Source organism: Patella vulgata, chromosome 1, assembly GCF_932274485.2.
Source record: "Patella vulgata chromosome 1, xgPatVulg1.2, whole genome shotgun sequence".
NCBI classification, from domain to species: Eukaryota; Metazoa; Mollusca; class Gastropoda; family Patellidae; genus Patella; species Patella vulgata.
The window spans coordinates 13,598,285-13,623,597 of NC_065879.2; the positions used below are offsets into that span (position 1 = coordinate 13,598,285).

The 25,313-nt window shown below is 37.8% G+C and overlaps 1 protein-coding gene across 1 annotated transcript in view; it reads right to left on the minus strand.

The window, feature by feature from the left end:
• Positions 1 to 10,956: 10,956 nt before the first annotated feature.
• The window catches only part of LOC126820112 (fatty acid-binding protein, adipocyte), a 48,263-nt gene continuing 33,906 nt past the window's right edge, over positions 10,957 to 25,313 (minus strand). The window contains exons 2-4 of the mRNA XM_050548060.2: positions 16,297 to 16,475; positions 14,036 to 14,146; positions 10,957 to 12,455 (exon numbers count right to left, since the gene is read on the minus strand). Of these exons, the coding sequence (XP_050404017.1) occupies positions 12,402 to 12,455; positions 14,036 to 14,146; positions 16,297 to 16,475 (344 nt within the window). The 3' untranslated portion in view covers positions 10,957 to 12,401. The remainder of the gene's footprint in view (positions 12,456 to 14,035; positions 14,147 to 16,296; positions 16,476 to 25,313) is intronic.

A 25,313-nucleotide genomic window follows, 5' to 3' on the forward strand; every position in this document is an offset into this window, starting at 1 on the left:
TCTGCATTAAATCTTGGTGATAGAAAACAGTTAATTGTTAATCGTCGCCTGAATCAGTTTTATCATCTGGGGTTCCTCAAGGTTCTGTTCTTGGTCCTATTTTGTTCAACTTTTATATGTCAACATTAAGCGACATCGTCAGAAAATATGGTCCCAGCTTTCATTTGTATGCAGATAATAACTCAGTTATATATTCTTCAAAAAAGTAGGGGATATTCAGAAACAATACAAAACTGCAGAAATGCACTGCTGTTTTTATTAGAGGTAACCAGTGTATGTTAATAACAGGCCAATTGCCTACACATGAACATCAACAGTTCATATGGGCGGCTTATCTGACGGTCCCATTTCACTCGCAAAGAGATACACTGTCAAAAGTGAAAATGGACGTTTTTGATTTTTGTCTTAATAATGAGTAATTGCCCCACCAATCCTCAGACATTCAGCAATTCCTCGTGGCATGCTCCTAATCAACCGTCCAATCACGATTTGGGGTAATCTGACCCACTCCTCTTGCAGTGCCACGGCCAATTCTTGCAGTGTTCTCGGTTGACGTTGACGTCGACGAACACGTCTCCCGATCAAATTAAACGTAACACACTAAAGCAAAGATACGCTAAACAGTAAATCTTATGAAAGAACCGATAGGAATGCAAACATGGATAGATAAACCAGCACGCGGCAGTTTTGATCATCCATTCCTTGAAGTGTCAAATTTGACAATGAACCCCTCCCACGTGTATGGCGCTATTGCGTGTCGCATGTGCAGCTCAGTGGTTTTGTTGGGGCGATAAGTTCTTCATCTGTGAACATACTCTCAAAGCATGTCAAATGTCCATGACTATTTATCATATCGCAACTTGCATAGGTATTTGCATTTCAATATCCCCTACCTTTTTTGAAGAATATTTCTTTTACACCCAATTGACCATCTTTCAATTTATCAAAACTGCAACTTGAGAAATGTGTTAGTGAAATTCCGTCTTCATTAGCCCCGTCCGTGCAGAGCAGTAGGACGTTAAATCCCATTTCATTTCATTGTATTAGATTAGAAAATGGATATGAACGAAATTTCTAAAATTGAATGATGATAAAACTGAATATTTGTTATAGGCTCAAGTTATCAATTAAGTTAATTAGTACACGAAACCTCCCTGTTATAATTTAGTCGTATTCTGCTCGGAATATCGGCGCAATGCTTGATATTTTTATGCTTATGGGAGCTCAAGTAAATAATATTTGTAAATTGTGCTATTTTAAATATCAGAAATATAGGTAAAATACGTAATTTATTTTAACTGTAGGGGCAACTAAATCATTTATTAATTATCTAGTCATTTCAAGATTAGATAATTTTATTCACTTTTAGTTGATTTACCTTTAAAGGGACAATAACACTCTTGCTGGCTTGACAGCTCCAGAAAATAAAAAATAGCCTTATTCTAAGTACTAGATGTGTAAGTGTCCTACCTGTTGTGTAAATTATCCATTAAATCCTATTTTACTTGGCCAAAGGGTTCAAAAATATTTTTAAATCCAAGTCACATTTGAAAAGCTTTACGTCAGGCTTTTCAAATCATTTAGTTGAATTTTCCCATTTTTTAAAATTAGGTGTGTTAAGATGAAATTTGTATCATCAATTAATTGGAATATTGTAAAATAGTACAATTTGTTGACCAGAATAAAGATTGGAACATATTATTCAGTTACAACAAGAGTGGTATTGAGCCTTTAAAGCTCATAGATAAATTACAAAAAGTACAGAATACTGCAGCTAGACTTGTTACTTTAACCAAGAAATGTGATCACATAACTCTTGTTTTATTTAATTTACACTGGTTACCTCTTAAATACCCAATTGATTTTAAGATTTTAATACTAACTTTTAAATGTTTAAAAAATTTATCTCTTGTTGCCTCTCAGATCTTTTAGATCTTTATACACTTGGTCGAACATTGCGTACATAAACAACTTTTAAAGCCCAAACCTGTTCAACTAGTCTCTTATGGTGAGCGCTCTTTTAGTTTTTAAACCCCTGTTTTATGGCATAATCCACCTTTTAGTATATAATCTTGAACATCTCTATATTCTTTTAAAAAACAACTTAAAACACATTTATTTAAACAAGCTTTTAACTGATTCTGTATATACAACTTTTAACATTTCCATATTTCTTCTTTTTTTTTTCTTTTTTTTTTGTTATATGATTAAACACTGTCAATTTATAAAGTGCACCGGAACACGTTATGTCAAACGGTGCACTATAAATATGCTGTAATATTAATAATAATAATCCCTTACAACGAAGTATTTAATTTTTGATATGTAATCTTTTAATTTTTAACATTCATCCCAACGAAGCCTTCTTAATTTTGTCATTTATTTTCTTTGTAGATTTTTACAGCTTGTGCCATTCCCATTTTTCTATAGGGAGGATCCGTTTTCCTTTCTTCTACACCCCACAGCAAAACACAGAAATGAAATAGAATGGATTCAACGTTCGAGTCCAGTGCGAAGTCCCCACACGTCGAGACAGAGTCCCAAGTCTTTGACTTTAGTACCGATTCGAGCCGCGTACCAAGTCTTCACAAAGCCCGAGTCCCGTTCACGTCGCCAGTTTACCAAATGAGTTAGCAATTCAGGTAAGTTAGTGTTATACCCCGTCGCCGCGCGTCCCACGCCCTTTCAAGTCGCGAGTCGTCACGACTGCCGAGTCCGAAACGAGTGTGTGTGAAATACCTTTATTTAACGTCCGCTTCCACCGAGACGAGAGTCGCAATAAATATTTCAAGTCGAACCGCAAGTCGGGTCCTCTGTCAGTCGGGCTAATGAAGATAGGCATAAACAGTGTGCTATGAGAGAAATTTTGCCCGGACAACGGCGTTATGACCTAGTTTTACTTCAAGTTCTAGGCTAATTTTACGAGTTCGATTTCCACAAGGAAACGATAGACCTACGACCCGTGCTCTCCGTGGAGGACTTTAGTTAGACCCTCAACTGGTCTGCAAATAGACAACACCATCGTTCCAAGGGATTGGGTGGGCTATCGCGTGCACTTTAGATCATATAGGTTACTTTTACGTGAACGTCAACGTGTACATGAGTTCGATTCCCACAAGGAAACGGTAGACCCACAGCCTGTGCTTTCTGTGGAGGATTTTTAGTTAAAACCTCAACTGGTCTGCAAATAGGCAACACAATCGTTCCATATGTATGGGTGGAGTGGTCGAGTTGGCTATCGCGTGCGCTTTAGATCATAAGGTCGAATGTTACACCCCCCCCCACCGCAAATTATCTCTCAAGAAGTTTTACAAGTACATGTACGACTAAGTACAAACTTTATTACAGTGATTGAATCCTACATGACACTTGAAATCCATGTTAAGTTACGTCAAGTTTTACGTAATGCTATTAAATAATTTAAAATACAGGTAAATAACTACATCTACTTTCTACTTACGTTGTATTTGAGTTAATTTGTGGTAACGTTTAAGAGAAAAAGCCCCTCGTTATAACACTATTAACGTTTTACCATCCATTTACTCAAGTGTAATTGTCATATAATTCACCCATTTAGAAATCGTAAATATATCCAATATTTTAAACTCTTATTACTTAAAGGAGCGTTATGGGAGATTCGATAACGAGTTGACAGTTCTCACTATCATAGTTAAAAACTAGATAAATTTCTTTCAAATTGATCCACTATGAACCGAGAACTAAGCCATTGAAATTTCCGGCTAGCCTTGGTCATCATTACTAAAGTCAGTACGATAAACAGCATAGTCTCGATTATCAATTTAATGGTTAAATCGAGAAGGAAAGTTATGCAGTAAATCGGCTCATAATTCACTAAAGATCGCAGGCTAGCGATGCCATCTTGAGTTGATTATGGTCTGGATAGGTTAATTAATGTCTAATTAATAATTTAGATTACATTCCAGACCTAAAGAAAGACCTGCAATAGACAGATTTAGCTCTTGCATGATGTATGTTTAAAGGGGCATTATGAGAGATTAGATAAAGAGTTGGCAGTTCTTGCTATATAGTTAAGAAATAGATAACGTAAATAGAATATGCTGAAATATTCAGTCAAATTGCTCCACTCTGAACCGAGATATGAGCTTTTGAATTTTAGGCTAGCTTCGATCATCATTACTAAAGTCGGTACAAAGTCTCGATTATCCAGACCTACAATAAGCAGATTTAGATCTTGCATAATGTATTTTTAAAGGTGAGGTCCTATATTTAACTGGGTGGAGCTATACGTTATTAAATGAGAAGTGAAATGAGGATAAGCATTGATACGTCATGTCCGGTTTTAATCCAAATGTTTTCCGAATAATTTCCTCGGATTTTCCGGCGTGGTTCCATATTGTCAGTGGTGTAGAACTGAAGCCCAGGCAAGGAACAGCGGGATCCCGCATACATGTTGGAATTAGAAATAAGAGTAGGGCGTAGTGCCGCTGTCCGGGTCAAATTTCCCTCAAAACATACTGTGGGAACTGAAATGAAATGGGTTTTCATCGTAACGTCAGCACCCACGGGGCTTTATTGCGCCAGACGCAAAGTAGGACCCTATAACTTTACAGTACTTTTCTTAACACGCGTAAAATCAAGACACGGTTAAACTTTCAAAGAGCTTCGGAGGCCCCCATACTAAACTCAGGCTGCCTGTCTACAGTTAGCCCCGCTTGAGAGGAGACATTAAGCTAGTTGACCGACATGTGTAGTCCTAAATGGACGATTTTAGTCGAAAACGTTAAGTATATTTCAAGAATTTTGAGAAGTATATATTCTGTTTAATTAGTCTTTTGGTGTATAACAAATCTGAACAGGAGTAGAATCGCATTACAAAATTGTATACTAATTTTTAGATATGGCGGCTATACTAGCGCAGAGATCCATTCTCGAGGAATGAAGTAGATGAATCTCGGTGTGCAGAATGAAATCACCATTGGCACCCCGGTTTTATCGGTGAAAACCAATCCCCACCCTGACCCCTCCAAACCGAACATCCTTCGTCCGCCACTGTAGAGGGTTGAGTTAGGGGCTCTTTCAAACTGGAAGTATCTTAACACCAGGTACAATTTTGTGGATTTAATACTAAAGTATCCTCGTCGAAACGACGCATAGTAATAAAATCAGTAATTGTGTATCAATCAAATTGTACCTTGTGTTAATATGTTCAATTACTAAATGCCTATCAAAGAAGCGATGTGTTGTATTACGAAAAATTAGGCGCCGCACAGAGATGATTGAATTGTTTTATCTGATTTTAAAAATGCAATTCATAGGGGAAAAATCAGTCGTTTTGAATCGTAGCTAATGTCAGTTTATTTCGTTTAGTATCTAATCTATAATATGCTAACGAGTCTTCGAGTACTGGGGCATAAAGGAGCTAAATCTGTATTCTTTGGCAACTAGAATTGGACACAAATGGGTCGTAACGCATATAGTAATGTAATATGAATGTATATAAACTGATTTACATTTATTCGTTTCTGTTTCACTGTAATTTCTAATCAGTTATGCTCGGCGAAATACGCGAAGAGTCCAAATTGAATGAAAGTCTTTGGCGTCTGGTTATTTCAGTCTACACCGGTAGTCTTCTCCTGTGGGATATGTTTAGCCTCGTTCATCGTGCAACTTCATTATAAATAGCGCTTGAAAGTATTCTGGCACGCGATCGATATACCAATTTTAAGATTTTCATTTTGTCTTAAATATTGGATATCAGAAGCCAATCCTCTCTCTCTCTCTCTCTCTCTCTTTCTCTCTCTCACTAAATAATCAATCTGAGTACATATTAGCGTGGATTAAGCCGCTTGTGTGATAAATTTCATTGATTGGTCAAATAAAAATGAACTACTTTTTTTATTTTCAAAGAACAATTCAATTTTTATTAAAAGTAACTTCTTTTTTATTAAAAAAAAAAAAAGAAAAAAAAAGAATTATTTTTATTTAATTGACTTTGATAGAAAGACTGGGTCAATAAAGGACTTTGCAATGGTTGAATTGCTGTCAAAAAATTACGCCGAAATGTAATCAGGTTCAGTAAAAGTGAAATCTACAGCAAAGAATTATATTTATTTATTTGTGCATGTTAAAAGGGATTGTGTGATAAATAAAATCTCTTACTCGTCTTTTTTGATATAAAAAAAAAGACTCATAGGAGATTCAAATCACCCACAGTTAGGCTACTTTAACTTATAGATGATAAAACGAATTAATCGCTATGTTTTGTTGGATGTTTATTGTATTATGTAAGCCGGTGGGAATTTATAATATGTATGCCATAATGCACATACCGGGTAATAACACGTGACCCTTAACAATTCACCTAGCTGATTCATTTTCATCAATCTGTCTGGTCAGATTGACCTGATTATGGCGGGAAATTATAGGCAGACGTGACCTATCAAATAACCTCTAAACAAACAACACACGATCCTCCCTTTTTACTGTTTGACTTTGATAGTAATAGTAGTAATGCATCCACCGAAGGTAGGGGGACTGCGGCATCATACAAAAATTAATGAAATGGGGGTTTAACGTCCTACTTTTTCCAGCGCCAATGCATGGGGTTAATGAAGACGCGCATTTGTATAGCAGCGCGCGATGAGAGAAATAGGTGATGCTCGTTTGTCAGTACGGAACGTTCTGAATTGAAGAAATTGCAATTGAGAGACAAGGAATTCAGATACGTCACAGTTCTGCCAGTCCCAACGACGGAGGTGGTGTGAGTAGAATCGTGACGTAATTAAACACAACTAACATGTTTCAGCTGTCATACTTGGTTGAGACATTTTCTCATGCAGTTGGCGCATGCGTTCTAGCCCCAAATCCCCATTTTCACTCGATTGTCACTATTTTGAGGTTTGACAGAATTCAATTCCTGAACGTTCAATCGAACATCCCCATTGTGTTCAGACAGCGGCGCCACAACCTACTCGTCTTCCGATTTACAGCTGCACAGAGATCCTTAATGTGCTGACAATGATATACACGAGACTCCGATTTTTCGTCCCATCCGAACGACTAGAAGCTTCTCCATGCCAGATTCCCCGCCCTGCCCTACTGGCAAGGATAAAGCAGGCTGAAAATCCAGAGGAATTTTCTCGGCAAACAGTGAGCCAGGTGTGTAGGCCTACTCACTGAGACACCGGAAGGAAATAAGTTTATACTTTAATTTCATGCTCTAAGTTATGTTTAAATTTCATCATTTTTGGTTATGTTTAGAAATATACTATTTGTGTTTTTTTGGTTTTTTTTTTTACAAACAATTGACATCTCATTATATAGGCTAGAAATCGACATTCTCATGGCCCGTGGTTGGTATTCTTTAAGAACAGATGAATCATAATTTAAATGAACGACAAAGTCCACTTTAGAAATTCCTGCACTTTAAAGGGATCAAAGCTCTAACTCTCAATATCACACAGAATCACGCCAATCAATATTGATGTTGTTATCTTACCGTGAAAATATTGGCTTCTGATGTCCAATATTTAAGTTACAGTCAACAGTTTTAAAGGACAATATTGGTGTCAGTCATTATTATCACATATGTGATAGAACTAATAAAACACGTTTTGGTCTTGGAAGGAATTATTAGTGAGCAGAAATTCGGCCGTGTATCTGTTATCACTCGTCACATCAGTCAGCTATATAGAGGTATGACTCGTGTTTTCCTTTGGCGTTCGTCACTTCCGATTCAGGAAACCTGTATTACTCAGCTATCGTAGCAATGATCTCTGTGTTAAAATTATATTTGGAATGTGTTTAACCAGCTGTATCACATATGTGATAATGACTGGCACCAATATTGTCCTTTAAAATCAGTACTCAACAACGAGCGTCATTTCTAATGAGACGCCTTGATGATCGAGAAGAAAGGTCAGTGCGTAAGACTAAGAACAATGTCAAGCAGTACCCCCGATGTCGACTGGACTAATGTATTTAGACGAACATAGGCATAACTGACAGAAATTACAATAAAACTTTTAGAAAATAAATGTTAATCAGTATCACGCCCCAGCCTTGACCATACCAGGAGGGACGAAAACAGAGAGTTCTTTGAATCCATTTGCATGCGAGGAAGGGCTAGCTAGATCATCAATGACCCATGTTATAATTACTTGAAGCAAAGTCTAATAAAATATCAAAACGTTTATTTGGATTCATAAAACTTTATACATCTGCACAGGACAAAATGAAGGAATTTGTAACCGACAGTTGTTGAAGGGCTAACCGCCAGCACTTAAGCTTGACTTCAACATACGTACCACTAAATAATCAGTAAACAGCAGTAACTATATCATAAGTGACAATCTGGAAAGATGGGCTAACCGCCGACACACAAGCCTTACGGTCAGATCTAAATATTAAAGCCACCTGCAGATTTCACCAAGGTCACGGGATGTAAACAGGGTTAGGGCACGTGATTGTTGCCGAGGATTGTGGGTTAGGGTTAGGTTTTGGAGTAGGGTTTGGTTTAGCACCAGCCAAGTTTACATCTCGTGACCTCGACGAAATTTGCAGGTGGTCTTAATATTTAGGTATAACCCAAGCCTTACATCGCCATTCCGCGCTGTTCCCTAGTCTGCTTAAAGTTACGATTTCATACTTTCTAAGAAAGTCGAAACATAATTATTTCTATGTCTTTTGCTCAATAGGTTGTCAACTCACTATTATACGATCACAGGTGTCATTCTCACACTTAAAAATCATAACACCGGAAATAATAACACAATTACCTCCAAATTACCTCCCTTGTTTTCTATTCCCCATCATGGAGTAGCTATCCTCAAACGTTTGAATTTGAAGTTGAAAATGATATTTTTGCCAATTTCTCAACTGGCAATAGTGAATTATAGGATTAATAGGATTATTCTTTAACAAGGTAGGACTGTTTATAGATACCATCTATTTTAGGGCTTTATTTTAATATTTTAAAAATATAACTTAAAAATATGAAATTGTAACTTTAAAACATATCCCAGAATTCCTTAAGCATCTGAATCTCACAGGGAGATATTTGTTTTTTGGCCAATTTTAAGGGATTCGACGTTTCAGTTTTCCAGGGATTAAAAGTCAGTAAAATTACGATCAGTGAATTTTATTCACCTTAATTAAACGAGGCTGGGGGGGGGGGGGTTAGATGTATCATACGGTCTGTCATAAAGTCAACTGGCGCGGTTTCGATTCTCCGGCTCTACGTTAGTTTCCTCTGGGTCCTCCGGTTTCCTCCCACTGCTAAGGATCCCTACGCGCAGGCGAATGATTGGAATAAAATTGAACCGTGTGTTAGTCCCGAAATGACCTAGTTTGTGTCGAGTGGACGTTAAACCCCATTTCCATCTCTCTCTCTCTCTCCCTTAATTAAGCATTCTGTACAGTTTAAACCCTGTTTAGATAAACCTCGGGCATGCATTCAGTTAATTACAGGAATTATCTGGGGAAAAAAAGATTTCAAATACGAGAATGTGTGGGACTAGTTTTGTAATTACCATAAGGTTTGGCATATCGCCTTTAAGATATGATATATTTGCCTGTAATCACAATATGGCAGCAAACCAAATTTAAACATATCTGCAATCGTTATTGCCGTAGTTAATGGTGCATTTAATTTCCTATAATTTTGATAAATATCAGATTCATCTTTAGTCGGCCTACCGCCAAGAATCTATAGTTTTTTTGTATGAATTTGTGTGTTCCTTCTTAGATTTGTAAACCAATATCGCTGTACGTTTGAAATTAGGTGAGGGCTGTAAATCCATCAATAGACCCTATTGCCCTAATATCTCACTTTTTGCCGAAAATGAAATAAAATTAGGTTTTATGGCCTAGCTTTCAGTTCGAAACGGTCTAATGAAGGCGGTCATATGCCACGGCTATAGGAAGAACTGTGGTTGGACAGCGGCGTTGGCGCCCCCTCTTCGTCGATTGTAAAGGGTTCTCTTACGTGCACACCAACGTGTAAACGGAACCACTGTGAGTATGATACTAGCTCACTAACCGGGAGGTCTTAGGTTCGACCCCGGTGTAGACCGAGAACATTTATCGGGATTTTCCAGTCTGTCTTACCTTCGTCGAAAACAGCATAGTTGGCAAGATCCACGGAAGAAGAGTAGGAGGTCCATAGCACGTAGGGAATTAAAGATGCATTATGTAAGATTAAGATAAAGAATTGACCGTTCTTGCTATAATAGTTCCAAAATGAATATATTGAAAATTTCATTCAAATTACTTTATTCGGAACAGCTTATCACTGTTTGAAGTTTTAGCAAGATGTGGCATGGATTGTTTATTATCGTAACAACGGTACTTATTATTCGAGATTCGCCATTCTTATATTAAATCATTAAATAGCGACCGTGTTTTAATCCGTTTAAATCTCCGCCATCCGATGGTCTAGAGAGTTGATTATAGGCTTGTCATGTGGATAAATGTGTATATAATAATCTGTATAGTATTTGAAGCCAATAGCGAGACCTGTAAAGGGATATACATGTAACGGCCCTGAGTGGAAGACCAGACGTAATTTGGTGCATTCTGGCATATCTATCCGATAAGAAATCCAAAAAATCTTGGCCCACCAGTTTTGAATGATTTTGGTGGACTGGTAGCACAGCATGCTACGAACGCCAAATCCGACGGTGCAATCTGGGCCCCGTTTCTCGAAATCTTAACTAATATAAAGATAAAATCCAAATTTTAGTAAATACTTCAATTTTGATTGGCTAAGCACTAATATCAATCTAATATTATCCAATCAAATTACTAAAATTTGGATTTTATCTGAGTTAAAATTGCGTGAAACAGACCCCAGGAACTTAGAATTGGCAGGTGTAATTAGGGAAAAAGGGATGTCCTATGAAAACATCCTGCACCCCGTAACAAGTATCCAGACATGCACAGACTTGCGCGTTAAACGGAAAGACAAACTCAAAATTGATAGATATATTTATTAGCCATATAAAGTCGACCAAAAAAAAAAAATACAAAAAACAAAATAATACCAGAATCAAGAAGAAAACGATGATGATCATTTTGGACAAGTGAGAAGCCAGTGATTAGACAATAGAACACTATAGATATTATAACTAATACTATTCAATTACGCCATCAGCATATTTTTGATTACTGACATTTACACGGTTTGACGTCCGTAATCAGAGTTTTTCAGAAAGTAGGTGGATGATAAAAAGAGCTAATTATCTTCTAAATGTGCTCTGTGAAAACAGAACAGCAGAAAATAGTTCCATATATTAAAGTCTTAATAGTATCTCGGCGGAATCATCAAACATTTAGATTTAAAATCTGGGTTTGATGCTAATGTAATCTAAGATCCTGTTAACTAATAAGCCTTTGTTCTTTCAAGTAATTAATAAAGTTGGACAAAGATGAAAAATTGGTTCAATTTTTCTGAAATATTAGTTTTTTAAATATCAGTTTCATAGAAAAGTTATGTTTCCTTTAAAGATTTAAAGTATATTGTCATTAAAAGAGTATAGTGGTTTACTGTGGACTGTATTCGGTGGACAGACTGAGCATGTAGACCAAGAAGTTTCTTTAAAAAGCAGAATTATAATAGATTTATGCCACGATATGCGAACAAAAGCAATAACAACAACAACATATATAGACAAAATAAAACCATTTAGCCTACACAAAACCAATCCATTCCTTGCTACATTCCCATTCCTTTCAAATGCATTCAGTACGTCATCTAAAATGTCCCCCCTTTCCCGGTTGGCCTAAATTGTTCTCTAATTACCACGACTCTCCTGGTTAAACAGACTTGGTGATCTTGACTCTTAACCATGCTCGGTTATACAATCAGGAAAACAGAGATATGTACAACACCAATCCTTTAAAATGGCTCCTCTGACTCTTTAAGCGCTGCCATGTCGATCAAAACGGACTTGATAATCTATAGAAAGACAACGGCCAGCAGTATTTCAATATTTTCAAGTCATTTTTGACAAAGGGGGAGATTTTTTTCGTTTGGTTAGAAATGTCCCCCATCCTCTGCATGTCATTGAAAGACTAGCCTAGAACAAGCTTATTTCACGATTAACATGGCACTAGAGGACAGAGGGCTTTCCAAACCAACTCGCCCATCCCGAGCATGCGCACCACGTTTACTACATATACTATCTAACACACCAGCAAGAAACGGCCCTTTCATACGTTAATTATTAATTAATTAATACATATAATCCAATTAAAATCAGGAGATATATTTGATAAGCTCTGGATTTGCGTTCGCCACATCAATATAATTATTTATTATGTGTTTATTATATTATAACGAAGACAATAACAGATCGCATATTATGCACGACGCCATATTGATTTTTATAGTTTGAGCAGTAATTTGATGACGACTGATTTCAGTTAACTCGGTTGTACAGCGATTTCATCGTCGCGCCCTTGCAGGTCGTTTCCTGAAAAATAAAAATAAAAATAATTGTAATTTACAACGGCTAGGGGGCCCCCGCTTAATCAAACACCCGGGCCGATCAGGGTCTATTTTAAGGTTTTATTGACAAAGCACAGTTTCCGGAGATGGAGGTTTTTTGTGGGTATTTTCCCCCTCGGGTTCCGACAAAATTTCCAAAACGTGACTCACGATTTCCCACACAGAACTTGGTAGACCCAATTAGCTTTTAACATCACCGTTATCGGTTCTACTATGTCAGAATAAAACTTCTGAAATCGTGACCAGTTAGTCGTGACAAAAAAAAAGCTCAATAGACGTGGAATAAAAACTTTCTGAATTATCACCACGCTTACACAAGCGGTTGCCATACATGATACGCCGAGATTTTGTAAGAGATGGACAAGGAACTGTGAAAATCGATAAGGCTCACACTCTCATTGTCCCAATGCCTCACATCGAATATAAACCTGTAGCCTATATCGCGTTCACAAGTTTTTTTTGGGAAAAGTTTGGTAACTCGAGAGCGGAAGGTCACAAACGCTGAATATCGATGGGGTTTGTCGTCTCATGGCCCCGATGCTTCCCACCAAATTTGAAAAAAAACACGGTTAAAACGGTAGCCTCTATCGCTTCCACATGGTGTTCGAAAGAGGGGATGGGGGAGCTTAACTTCGGAACTGAAGGTCGCGGAATATTGATTATCGATAGGATTCGTGCTCCCATGTTCCCAATTCATCACACTAGAAAGCTCATAAACTTTCTTACGCTTTGTGTATGTGGTCATAACCCAAGCAGCTGCACCAAAATCGTATTCAACCAAGATCATTTGATCTTCAACGGGCAAAAATTGAGGCACAAATGTATGTGAAACTGTACATGATCGTATAAAAATTTACATAATTTACAGATTTGTATTTATAGCTTCGTATCGGTATCACTGGCAGTCCAAAGAAACGTCGAAAAGCAGACGAACCGTTACTGTAACCAGTAGTTCATTACTTACGTCATAAACAGCTGTATTTTTTTTAGAGATTTGCATACAAAACACGAAATTTAAACGCAATCAAACGCAGTGGCTGATGATCACAATGATTGCTAATGGCACACTTGCTAAATTTCGTCATGCTGTCTTTTCTGATTGACAAGGATAGGCTACATACCATTTTTTCAAAGCACGGATTTATGATTCCCGAAGCACGGATTTTTCATTTCGGACACCTGTAGGCACGTTAAAATAGGCCCTGGGTCCGATTGTCACAAATGTTTTGACCGTACCATGACCAACGGACCATCAACTGTCAATTTGCCAACGGGACCTTGCTTTTCCTTGTAAGCCAACCGGTTCTTCAAAAACTAAACTGGGATTCGAAGCCGGGTTGCCAATATTTTTTGTCCCCTTCGAACGACTAAACAATGTTTCTTGTCAGACTCTCCGTTCTGACTAAAGGTGCCACGCCAGCAAATCCCGAGGAACTTTGTCAGTCAACAACCTGATTTAACGAGCAAGTTTCTTACTCACTGAGTCACCACGGCTCCCAAGTGCCCTATATGAGCCTACTGTAAGTAGCTTATTATTCAACTTACGACTATCATTTTATCATTTTCAATCCAGCGAACGATCTCCATTTCTTCACCTTGTAAACTAGATGCAGCGTGCTTCTCTTTAAACTGATTTCCACACGCCTGTATAAGACTCTGAAAATCAAATAAAATAGTAAGCGCATACTTAAGTACACGAACTACATCCGGTTGGAGTAAAATGTCGGCTAGATCTGTTTGTTAAGGCCAGCACAATTTTTGTCAAGGTCGCTGAGATGTAAATAAGGTTAGGACACGTGATTGTTGGCGATATTGTGGGCGAGGGAGAGGATTAGGCCTAGCAATCTGTTTCACATTGTAGCGGCCTCGCGAAAATTCACTGTTGATCAATGTGTAGGGCTAGGTTCAGAGTTAGGGTTAGGGTTGGGGTTAGCGCTCGCTAGCCCTGTTTACATCCCGTGACCTTTGACCAAACCTGGTGTTGGCCTTATGAAATAGATCTAACATGGTTGTATCCATATTGTAACCCAGGACTTCTATTTTCGACAGTTAGAAAGGCGAAGGAAGACCAAGAAAAAGGAATGAAATGGGGTTTAACGTCTTACTTCTTGGCAACAACCAACTAAGGATATCAGGCTTGCGCAATGCCTGAAGTATGAAGTAGATTCCCGAAGTATGTGAGGCATGTGTATACACAGGACGTTTTTCGTACCATCCGAACGACAACACAGTCTTTTTTCTCCCAGATCAAAGGAATCTAGTAGTCATAGTAATTAACTGGCTGTACCATTAAATATCAAATGACGGCTCGACATGAAAACCAACAATGGGGCGACTATAAATGTCCCCAGCGTTAATACCGAAATATAGATAACTTTAATTACTGGGACGTTTATCTATTTATAATGTATCGAGCAATAAAATTGCTTATCACTCTGCTTAAACTGAGCAGAAAATGTTCAGTATCGAACATAGTCAAGGTATTGATGTAATGAAACTATTATCGTGTTTCAATGCACGTCCGATTGTACGTGACAAGGAGTAGGCTCGCCTGTCCAACCTCGTGGGTTTTCTCCGGGTTCTCCCACTGCTAAAGAACCCTACGCGCAAGCGAATTATTGAAATAAAATTAAACCATATGTTAGTCCCGAAATGACCTAGTTTGTGTCGAGTGGACGTTAAACCCCATATCTCTCTCTCTCATCTCTCTCTCTCTCTCTCTCTCCTCTCTTTCGCTCTCTCTCTCTCTCTCTCTCTCTCTCTATCTCTCTCTCTCTCTCTCCAATGCATCGAGAAACAAATTACTTATATCTGCTTTGCCTCGACGGGAAATGCTCATCATCTCACCCTGTCAAGACATTAGCCCAAGAACATCTGAACCGAGTTTAAACATTCTACAACAATTATAAGGAGGGTCATCTAGTTCCCAAAAATTGTGACAGACTGACTGCCGGACAAACCATATTGATAGGCACCGGCTTTCTCCAAAAGGCGGGGAACAAATATGTGGGCAACACATACATGCGTTTGAACAATATGTATCTACTAGCAGGATACCCGGCTTCGCTCGGGGGTCATAACTCCGAAACCGGAAGTGGTAGACTAACGCCACCTAGCCTATGTTACTCCCCGGTCCGAGCTACCCCTATACCCCAAATTTCAGACTCGGGGCAGACCTAGTGTAGCCGCCAACCCCGAACAGACAGACAGACAGACAGACAAACGACAGTCACAAATATATATATAGATAGATAATCAATTTAGCTGACCATTAGGAACAAACAGTTATTTAAAGATTCGCTATAGGACATATTTTCATTGAAGGACAGGGAAATCCACCAATATAGGAACAATAATAATGTACATTAAATTTTGTAAAGCGCCAATTTTGACTATGCAAGATTCCGCAGACACTTGTATGTGAGGCACAAGACTTTAAAGTTGATGGAGCTGGAATTGGGAGCTAATGTAAAGAATTTGGATTATGTGTTCTGTGAGGTGATGCTTTGGTTCGTGATATGATTCTGGCTGCCGTATTCTGTATTTTCTGTAGCTTGTAGAGACTGGTTTGTTTAATCCCAGACAGCTACTTGGTACAATAGTCTATTCTAGACAGAACTACAAGTGACTGTTCAAGAGATTTTGCGTCGTCAATCGTGATGAGATGTTGAATATCACTGATCCGCCGAGAATGAAAGTAACAAACAATGTTACGATATATCAGAACATACTTTCGCGGCTGGGGGATGGGTCCACCAATAGGCACTAATATAAGAACACATGGTTATTAAGATATAATGACATACTTTCATGGGAGATCCATCAATATCAGCTGAATCGTATGGCTCGCCTAATTTAAAACGAAAGACCCGACCGTTAGGAATGCCTTTAACTCCAACTTTAATAATCCACTCATCTCCTTCCCTGGAATAGGCGATCTCTGTCTGGGCTTGAGAATACCATTGGGTTTTATCATTCGGTAAGCCTGAAAAAGATAAATACATTATGGGCTTTAGATCATAATATCTGTCGCTGACTCAAGTGGCATGGTTTCGATACCAAGCTGGATATGATCTTCTCAAAGAAGTGGAACCCTTTAACAAATTTTAGAACTTGACTATTTAGGCTGTACACAATAACTTGTCGGCGGCCTGACTGGCATGGGTGACGAAAATGTGCGTCTACTTGACGGAAATCGTAAGATTTTGAGGATATTCGCAAAGAGGAAAGACCGTTTCACCAAAACCATATCCCTGTTGGGACTCTAACTCTATATACACGTCTACTTAACCGTGTAAGATTGGATTGGGGGGGGGGGGGTATCTTCAAAACTGGGGAATCCCTTTCACTACAATCATGTCCCTGTTGAAACTGATGTGTTATAAAACCGCGTTATTTCCAAAGCGCTATATTCTCCATTTAATTAGATCCGAGGAAGTGCTTTCTCGATTAAGAGCTATAATCAGACAAAAACACATTAAGGAACATTAAGGAAACCATTTAGAAGTATTTATGAAGATTTAACATCAAGGGTGGGCGAACTTGTTATACCTGATATTCTTGGTTTTTAACGCACCTCGACGCGTGCATGTCAGAAATGTGTGCGGTATTGCATGTTTCCATAAAATACATTCCACAGTAACATATCTTGTTGGTTAATGAGGCAGATATCAAACTGTGGGACAGTATTTTGTGGTAATTCTACAGACAACATACTGTTTGTAACTAGACGGTTTTATTATTAGAATTATAGTTTATTATACAAGTCACTCTTTGTATTCCAGTTGCTAGAAAACACTAGTTTATAGGATGTCTGAAGACAAACCTTTGGAGTCGCATTTCCTGAGGGTTTCGAATCCCCGGCTGTACGTGACAAGTAGTAGGGTCGCCTGTCCAACCTCGTGGGTTTTCTCCGGGTCCTCCCGCTGCTAAAGACCACTACGCGCAAGCGAATTATTGAAATAAAATTAAACCATATGTTAGTCCCGAAATGACCTAGTTTGTGTCGAGTGGACGTTAAACCCCATTTCTCTCTCTGTTGAAACAGACGTTGAACACCTAACAGTAACCAAGGATTGAGTTCATGGGCGTGATGATTGCTGATTTTATCCGAGCAACAAGAACCCCTGGAGGCGACAAAAACCCAATATTAATATCTTTTCGGTCCAATTGTAGTGTATCTGAGCCACGGTGTATGTTTGATACTGGTTGAGCCACGGAGCATGGTTGATACTGTCTGAGTCACGGTGCATGTTTGATACTGGTTAAGCCACGGCGTATGTTTGATACTGGTAGAGTCACGGTGCATGTTTGACACTGGTTGAGCTACGGTGTATGTTTGATACTGGTTGAGCCTCGGTGCAAATTTGACACTGGTTGAGCTACGGTTCATGTTTGACCCTGGTTGGCCATTTTGTATGTTTGACACTGGTTGAGCAATATGATTCTGAAGTAATACGGATCAGTATCTGAACATGGAATTTCTTGTCAAAAGCTCGCGTCATTGCGAGTTACCATGTCGCGAAACACATGTGTTTAGCGATACAGTTTATGGGACAAACATTGGTGGCCTGCAAATGGGGTTCAGAAACCCATGGTTCACGAAGCCAATACTCAACCTAGATGTCTATATTCTGTTTAAATGGAGACTTTTTGATTATTGTTGATCAGACTTAAATGTGAATTCCAGAAGCGTATTATTAGTTCGGTTGGGGTGGCTGCAGCTGTGTATGTCCAAAGCTATTTTCATGGGCTATTCTTAAGCAAGAATAAGCTATTTTCGGGCAATAATCAGAAATATTTTAGATAGAAGTGGGACTTTCGGGCAAAGTTTTTAAGAGTCCTCTCCAATAGTCTTGTACGCATATGACCGATCCCAGCCAAGTTTCCTTAATACGTTTAATTCTATAATGCACGAAGCCAGTCCCTATTTTATTACTATCATTAATCTTTCTATAATACAACTTGGCTCAATAAATGTATCATTAGGAGTTCTCTTATCAAATTGCATTACGTCAAATACCAACACTGGATTTTTGATAAATGTAAGTGCACTGAATGGCAGCTATTATTTTATGTTCAGCGATATTTGAGATAATTATTAAACGATAACTCATTATATTAGGTACAGTATCGTCGATATTAATGAAATTTGAGCTCGTGGTTTATCTAACGATAAACGAATAAATTAATTACTATATCCAACACAGAGTTTGAAGGCAATTTAAAATCCGCTCATAAAATCGAAGGGGGTTTAATTTCTCGCCAGTACAATACTTTAGTCATTTTAAAGTTGCATTGTGTAAGAGCTAAATCTGCCAATGCAGGTCTTTAGTTTGGCTTCAATTGTTATAAAAAAAACAATCGTTTAAACATTTATTAACATCACAAGCCCATGATCAATTCTTTACGAAACCGCATGGCTCCGATTTTAAATAGATTGTTTCGGTCATTTAATGATTTAATTCAAAAATGAAGAAGCTAGACTAACAAGTAGCGTTGTTACGATAATAAACAATAAATGCACACATCTTGTCAAAACTACAAACAGTGATAACTTAGATCAGAATAAAGTAATTTGAATGAAATTTTCAATGTATTCATTTTACATTATCTTTTTGTGAAATATTATAGCAAGAATGGCCAGCTCTGTATCTAAATCTTTCATAATGCATCTTTAAGACATATATGGTCATTTGTATTTCTATGGTTACGTGTCCAAAGTCAGAGTTCATACTCTGTTTAATGCTGGAAAACCACGCTTAATCTGATTAAAACACAGATCCTATTTCGTTTCGTTATGTATAGTTCAAAATTTTGTTTTACTTGTCTTTACTACACTAGGATCTGGAAGAGTTGTTATTATTGACGTGTTCTGAATGGTGTCAGGGATTAGCCAATGAAACGGACTGTTACTGTTACGGTGAGCTTTAGGCGTGTTTTGCACGGAACTGTAGGTAATCCATTAGAAACATCAATGCTGATTGGTTAATCAAATATCTGATGTCATAGGGTCAAAAGTCGCTCGTATGACCTCTGACGCTACTTATCGCTACAACTTGTCAGATAGATCCCTGTATGTAGAATGCTTGCCATGTCTTCCGTCCATCACCCTTGACAAAATAAACCAGACTGGATAAAGACATATGACAATCGAAACACTATTTTTAACACAACCAGCTCCTTTGTCAACCCTTAATTAACAGTCTAATTAATATTAACCAGTTTCATTTAATTTAAATGTTGTACTACAAATTAACATCTGATATAGTTTCTTTGTAAACCGTGTTCGGATCACGTGAGCTTACTGACCAATCAAATTGTCTGTATTGGTATATGGAACTTTGTTTTGTGATAAAGGTTTGGAATTTAAAACTGAAGTGTATTAGAGGGTTAGAGAGACCCCACCCCTATGCAAAATCAGTTACCACATCTATGTAGCCAAGTAGAAGGTCTTAATGGGTGCGTAACCTATTACAACTAAGATTAATAGAATCTGTAACCTAGGACAACCCAGACTGATAGAAGCTGTAATTTAAGTAAACCCGCGGCTAGAAGGATTTCCGGTCTTAATGAGGCCCCGAAAGATCGATTTGGGGGACCCGCGGTTTTATCTCAGAAAACAAATTTCTCTAAGCAGATATTTATTAGAATTGACCAAGTACGCCGAAAGTCGCTGAAATATCTCCTCGACAACTCTTATAACATGATCATATCAATTTATTAATGAAGGGTTATCGATGATACTTCTGCCATACTCACTTCCGCTACTAATTCAGGTAAAAGAGTTAGTGATTAATCGTTGATATAATAATCCATAATCTTAGCACTAGGGCGGTTCATTAAACAACAGCCATGCATGCATACTTTTGATTAACTGCAGTATCCCAGAACTTGAGTAGCGAATACATGTGACTAACCAAGCGGAGGTAATTAACCGATGGTACCAGAGATTAGATTGCCGGAGACTGCAGGTAGACTTGAACTCACCTATATTAGCCAGTAGAGTAATTAGTAGCGTGTCTAGGTTATTTTCAGATTCAAGTGTGTGTGATAAACTATGTTTTGACTAATTGAATAATGATCTTTTAAAGATAATCTGGTAATTGTATTACCATCTGGACTCTTAAAGAAGCGTTATTAAAGGTGTACGAGTCGTGTGTGGGGGTGGGGGGTGGGGTGGGGGTTGAACATCCAATTTTCGGGCAATGGCCAAATGATAAAAAAGTGGATATAAAAGGAAAAATATGCAAAATTATTCCATCTCGCAAAATGAAGAGCCCAAAATCCGAAAATTGGGTGGGGTGATTATGGAAATCACACACTTCTGATTTTGATTCAGAATGTCTAGTTCTCAAACTTAGATAAGATAAGATAAGATTTTATTGTATCATTGCATCCACCAAGGACAGCATACACAGTTTAAACAAAAGTTGATTATACAATTATAACATAACTTAAAGCGGAAATTGCAAATTTTCAAGTTATATTTTTAAAATGTATTAAAATGAAATGAAATGAAATGAAATGGGGTTTAACGTCCTACTGTTTTGCTCCGAACTGGGCTAATGAAGACGGGCATACGCCATACAGTGTGCTATGAGGGAAATTTTGCCCGGACAGCGGCACTACGGCCTACTCTTATATCGAATTCCAACTGTCAAGGGATCTTTTACGTGCACGCCAATGTGTACACGGGACCTCGGTTTTTCGTCCCATCCGAACGACTAGACAGCTGTCCTTGTCAGCCCCTCCGTCCTGCATCACTGACAAGGGAGAACCACGCCGGAAAATCTGGATGAACTTTCTCGGCCAATGCAAGGATCGAACACCCGACCTCCAGGCTAGCGAGCCAGCGCCTTACCCACTTAGCCACCGTGATCCCCAAAAAAGCCTTAAAATAGATGGTATCCATAACAGTCCTACCTTGTTAAAGAATAATCCTATTAATCCTATAAATCGCTATTGCCAGCCGAGAAATTGGCAAAAATATCATTTTTAACTTCAAATTCCAACGTTGGAAAATGGCTGACCCATGTTGTCAATAGCATAACAGGGGAGGTAATTGTGTTGTTATTTCCTGTGTCATAGATTTTTAAGGGTGGGAAATAATGCCCATGATCGTATAATAGTGATTTAATAACCTATTGAGCAAAAGACATAGAAATAATTATGTTTTGACTTTCTTAGAAAATTTGAAATTCTTGCTTTAAGACTGAAATTCCAGAAAATTCGCTCCGCTAGGCGCTACTTGCCGTTACTTATTTTAGATTTTACTACGGTTTTTGTGATCGGGCGCTATCTGGTAAAGTTACGTAGGTTCATTTTTCGGGCACAAAAGGTACAGCCCCCCCCCCCCCGGGCAAATAATAATAGTTCCAAAATAGATGATTTAAAATTAAACATACATTATGCAAGAGCTAAATTTGCCTATTGCAAGTGTTTCTTTAGGTCTGAATTGTTATCTAAATTATTAATTAGACATTAATTAACTTATCCGGGCCATAATCAACCCGATGTCATCGCTAGCCTGCGATGTTTATTGGATTAGGTTCAGATGATGATGATTAGGTTCATATGGTTCAGAGTTGAGCAATGTAACTGAAATTTTCAGCAAATTCCCTATACATTATCTAGTTTTTAACTATTATAGTGACAACTGCCAGCTCTTTATCTAATCATCCATAATGTATCTTTAATATATTGAAAATTTCATTTAAATGACTTTAGTCTGGGCCACGTTATCCCTGTTCACAACTTTGACCACCAGTCGGAAGTATGTAACACGTGACGTTACCATGATTGTCACTTGCTCATCAACATCCCAACTGTTTGGACGAAATGTTTGTCCTCTCTAACAACGCGGTTTTAAACAGGGAAGACATCATCCCTGTCATGAAAAAGTTCAGGAAGGGAACTAGATCAGAATTTTCTTTTAAGTGTGTGTGAGTTAGTTGTATTTTACGCCCGCTTCCACCGAGGTGATATCGCAGGCAATGACATGTTATGTATACATGGTGCAATAATTTACAATGTGATTATTTCTTTTAAGGAAAATGAAGTCCTTAAATCCCTTTCAAAAAATGAGATAATAAAACGTTTCCTGAACACTGGCTGGACAATCGCTGTTATTGAAGAAGTGTTTGAATTTTGGGGTTTTGATTTAAACACAGTATTTCTTACTTATGCTGCTATTCAGGTAAACTGATTTGTATTGTTTTGCTTTCCATATTTCGTTTTCACACTTCAAGAAAGTAGCCAGCAATGTAGTTCAAACACGCTTGCACGTGCTCTCTACAATACTGGACAGCCATGTTAAGAGTAGAACAATCTGTTCATCGTGTCTAATCAGTTGTTTTCAGGTAGGTGTGTTTACCTTAATGCAGGGAAATGAAGATACGACGAAATTTATGGTATATACGTGCAATATGAAATTAATGGTGTGCAGGCGGTAGGTTTGAAATTACGAATCCTCCCTAAAAATTTCACACTTTACTTGGCACGTAAAATGGCCCTGGTATTTAATCCAGTATCTGAATTGGCAGATTTAAATGAGGTTGGGGCAAGGCAATTCCTTCAAAATGTTCTTGAATTAGAAATTTTGTAATCTGAAATATTGTAATAAATACATTAAAATACTTGGTTTTTCTTTTCAATTATATTTTATTGCATCCCATTGCCTATAATTAGATTGCCCTGAAGTAAACTAATTTGGGAAGTGAAGTTAGCAATGCATCAGGAAAAAGTGCAAATATCTGTATCCATTTTGGAAACGGTTAAACATACATTTTGTAAGAGCTAAATCTGCCTATTGCAGGTCTTTCTTTAGGCCTGAAATGTTATCTAAATTATTAAACATGCATTATGCAAGAAATAAATCTGCCTATCGCAGGTCTTTCTTTAGGCCTGAAATCTTATCAAAATTATTAATTGGACATTAATTAACTTATACAGGCCACAATCAACTCTCGATGTCAAGGCTAGCCTTCGATATCGACTGGATTAGAATCCTATATGCTGCAAACGCTCATTTATAATTAAATCAAAACAGTGGATAATCGAGACTATGCTTTTTAACGTACTAACTTTAGTAATGATGAACGAGGCTAGGCGGAAATTTACAAAGCTGCTATCTCGGTTCATAGTGGATCAATTTGACTGAAATTTTCCACAAATTGCCTTTACATTATCTAGTTTTTAACTATTATAGCGAGAACTGTCAGCTCTTTATCTAATCTCCCATAATGTATCTTTAATGAGACATTAAAATTAACTTATCAAGACCATAATCAACTCTCGATATCATCGCTAGCTTGTGATGTTTTTTGGATTAGGTTCCGACTTCCTGTTTCGACTTCCATTCATAATTAAATCATGTAATGAATAATCGAGACTATGTTTTTTTTATCATACCGACTTTAGTAATGATGGTCGAGGCTAGGCCGAAAATTCAATCGCTAAAATCTCGGTTCAGAGTAGATCAATTTGACTGAAATTTTCAGCAAATTCCCTTTACATTATCTAGTTTTTAACTATTATAATGAGAACTGCCAGCTCTGTATCTAATCTTCCATAATGTTCACAACTTTGACCTCCACCCGGAAGTATGTAACACGTAACATGACCATGCTTGTCACTTGCTCATCAACGTCTCCAGAAATAGTCCCGGTTTCTGGTTCAGAAGTTTATATTTTATTTAGCTATCCACCCTCCCACCCTTGAGCCTTCTTGACCCAGGCAATTCTCTTCGTACATCTGAAGGAAGAAGGTTTAAGTTGAAAAAAGTACACTGTTTGAAGTTTTGACAAGATGTGGCAGATATTGTTTATTACCGTAACAACGTTACTTGTTAATCGAGACTCGGCCTCGCATCTCGATTTTAACATTAAATCATTAACTGGCGATCGCATTTTAATCGGTTTAAATCTTTGCCATCCGAGAGGTGATTATTGGCTTACTATATGAATAGATGTCTAAATAATTTAAACATGTATAACATTTGAAGCCAAAATAAAAACCTGCAATATGCAGATTTAGATCTTGAATAATGCATCTTTAAAACAAACCGATTCCATCTCATTCACTTTTATATAGTTAAAGACGTCGGCATCTTAGAGCCGGTATCTACCTAGATTGTATGATGATAGAATCAAGGCTCCCTGGGTGGCACTTTCTGTTTGATGTGTATCATATTATGCTTGTTAGTTGGAGTGGGGGTAGATTCTAGAACCATCGGTGGAGGTAAAAGCAGTCTTCTGATAAGGTGTAGACAAAAACTGCAACATACCTAATTGTCGTGTTACATGAAATTACTAAGACTTCAAGGGCACCAGGAGTTTGATATCCAGCTACAAAGGCGATCGAACATTCCCGCTAATCGCTGCGTCGTTTTTCTTCAAACAGAATCGTTCAAGAATAATTTTCTAAAATTGGTAGACATACCAGGGAGGATAATGAGGGCTAAACGACTTCCCAGTTACACAGAGGAAGATTGGTGGTGGGGTTCGGGCGTAAATATGGTTTTAAAAAAAACAGGGACAGATAACCACCGATCCCTCGACTCGCCAACAGGTGGTGGCACGTGTTTAAAGCATCTTTAGATTTTAATAAAGTCAATTTTCGTGGTGCTGGCCAATTTTAGAAAAATGTTGGCATGGGTTATTTAACCTGCGTGTAATCACAAATGTGGGTGGTAGTATTATTTTCTAATAGAAGTAGTAAGTGGGTGGTTGTATGTTTTTCTAATAAATGACTCGTCCAAGGATATCTGTCGTTTTTACAATAAACACGATTTTTCAAGATGAGAAACTGAAATATGGTTTAA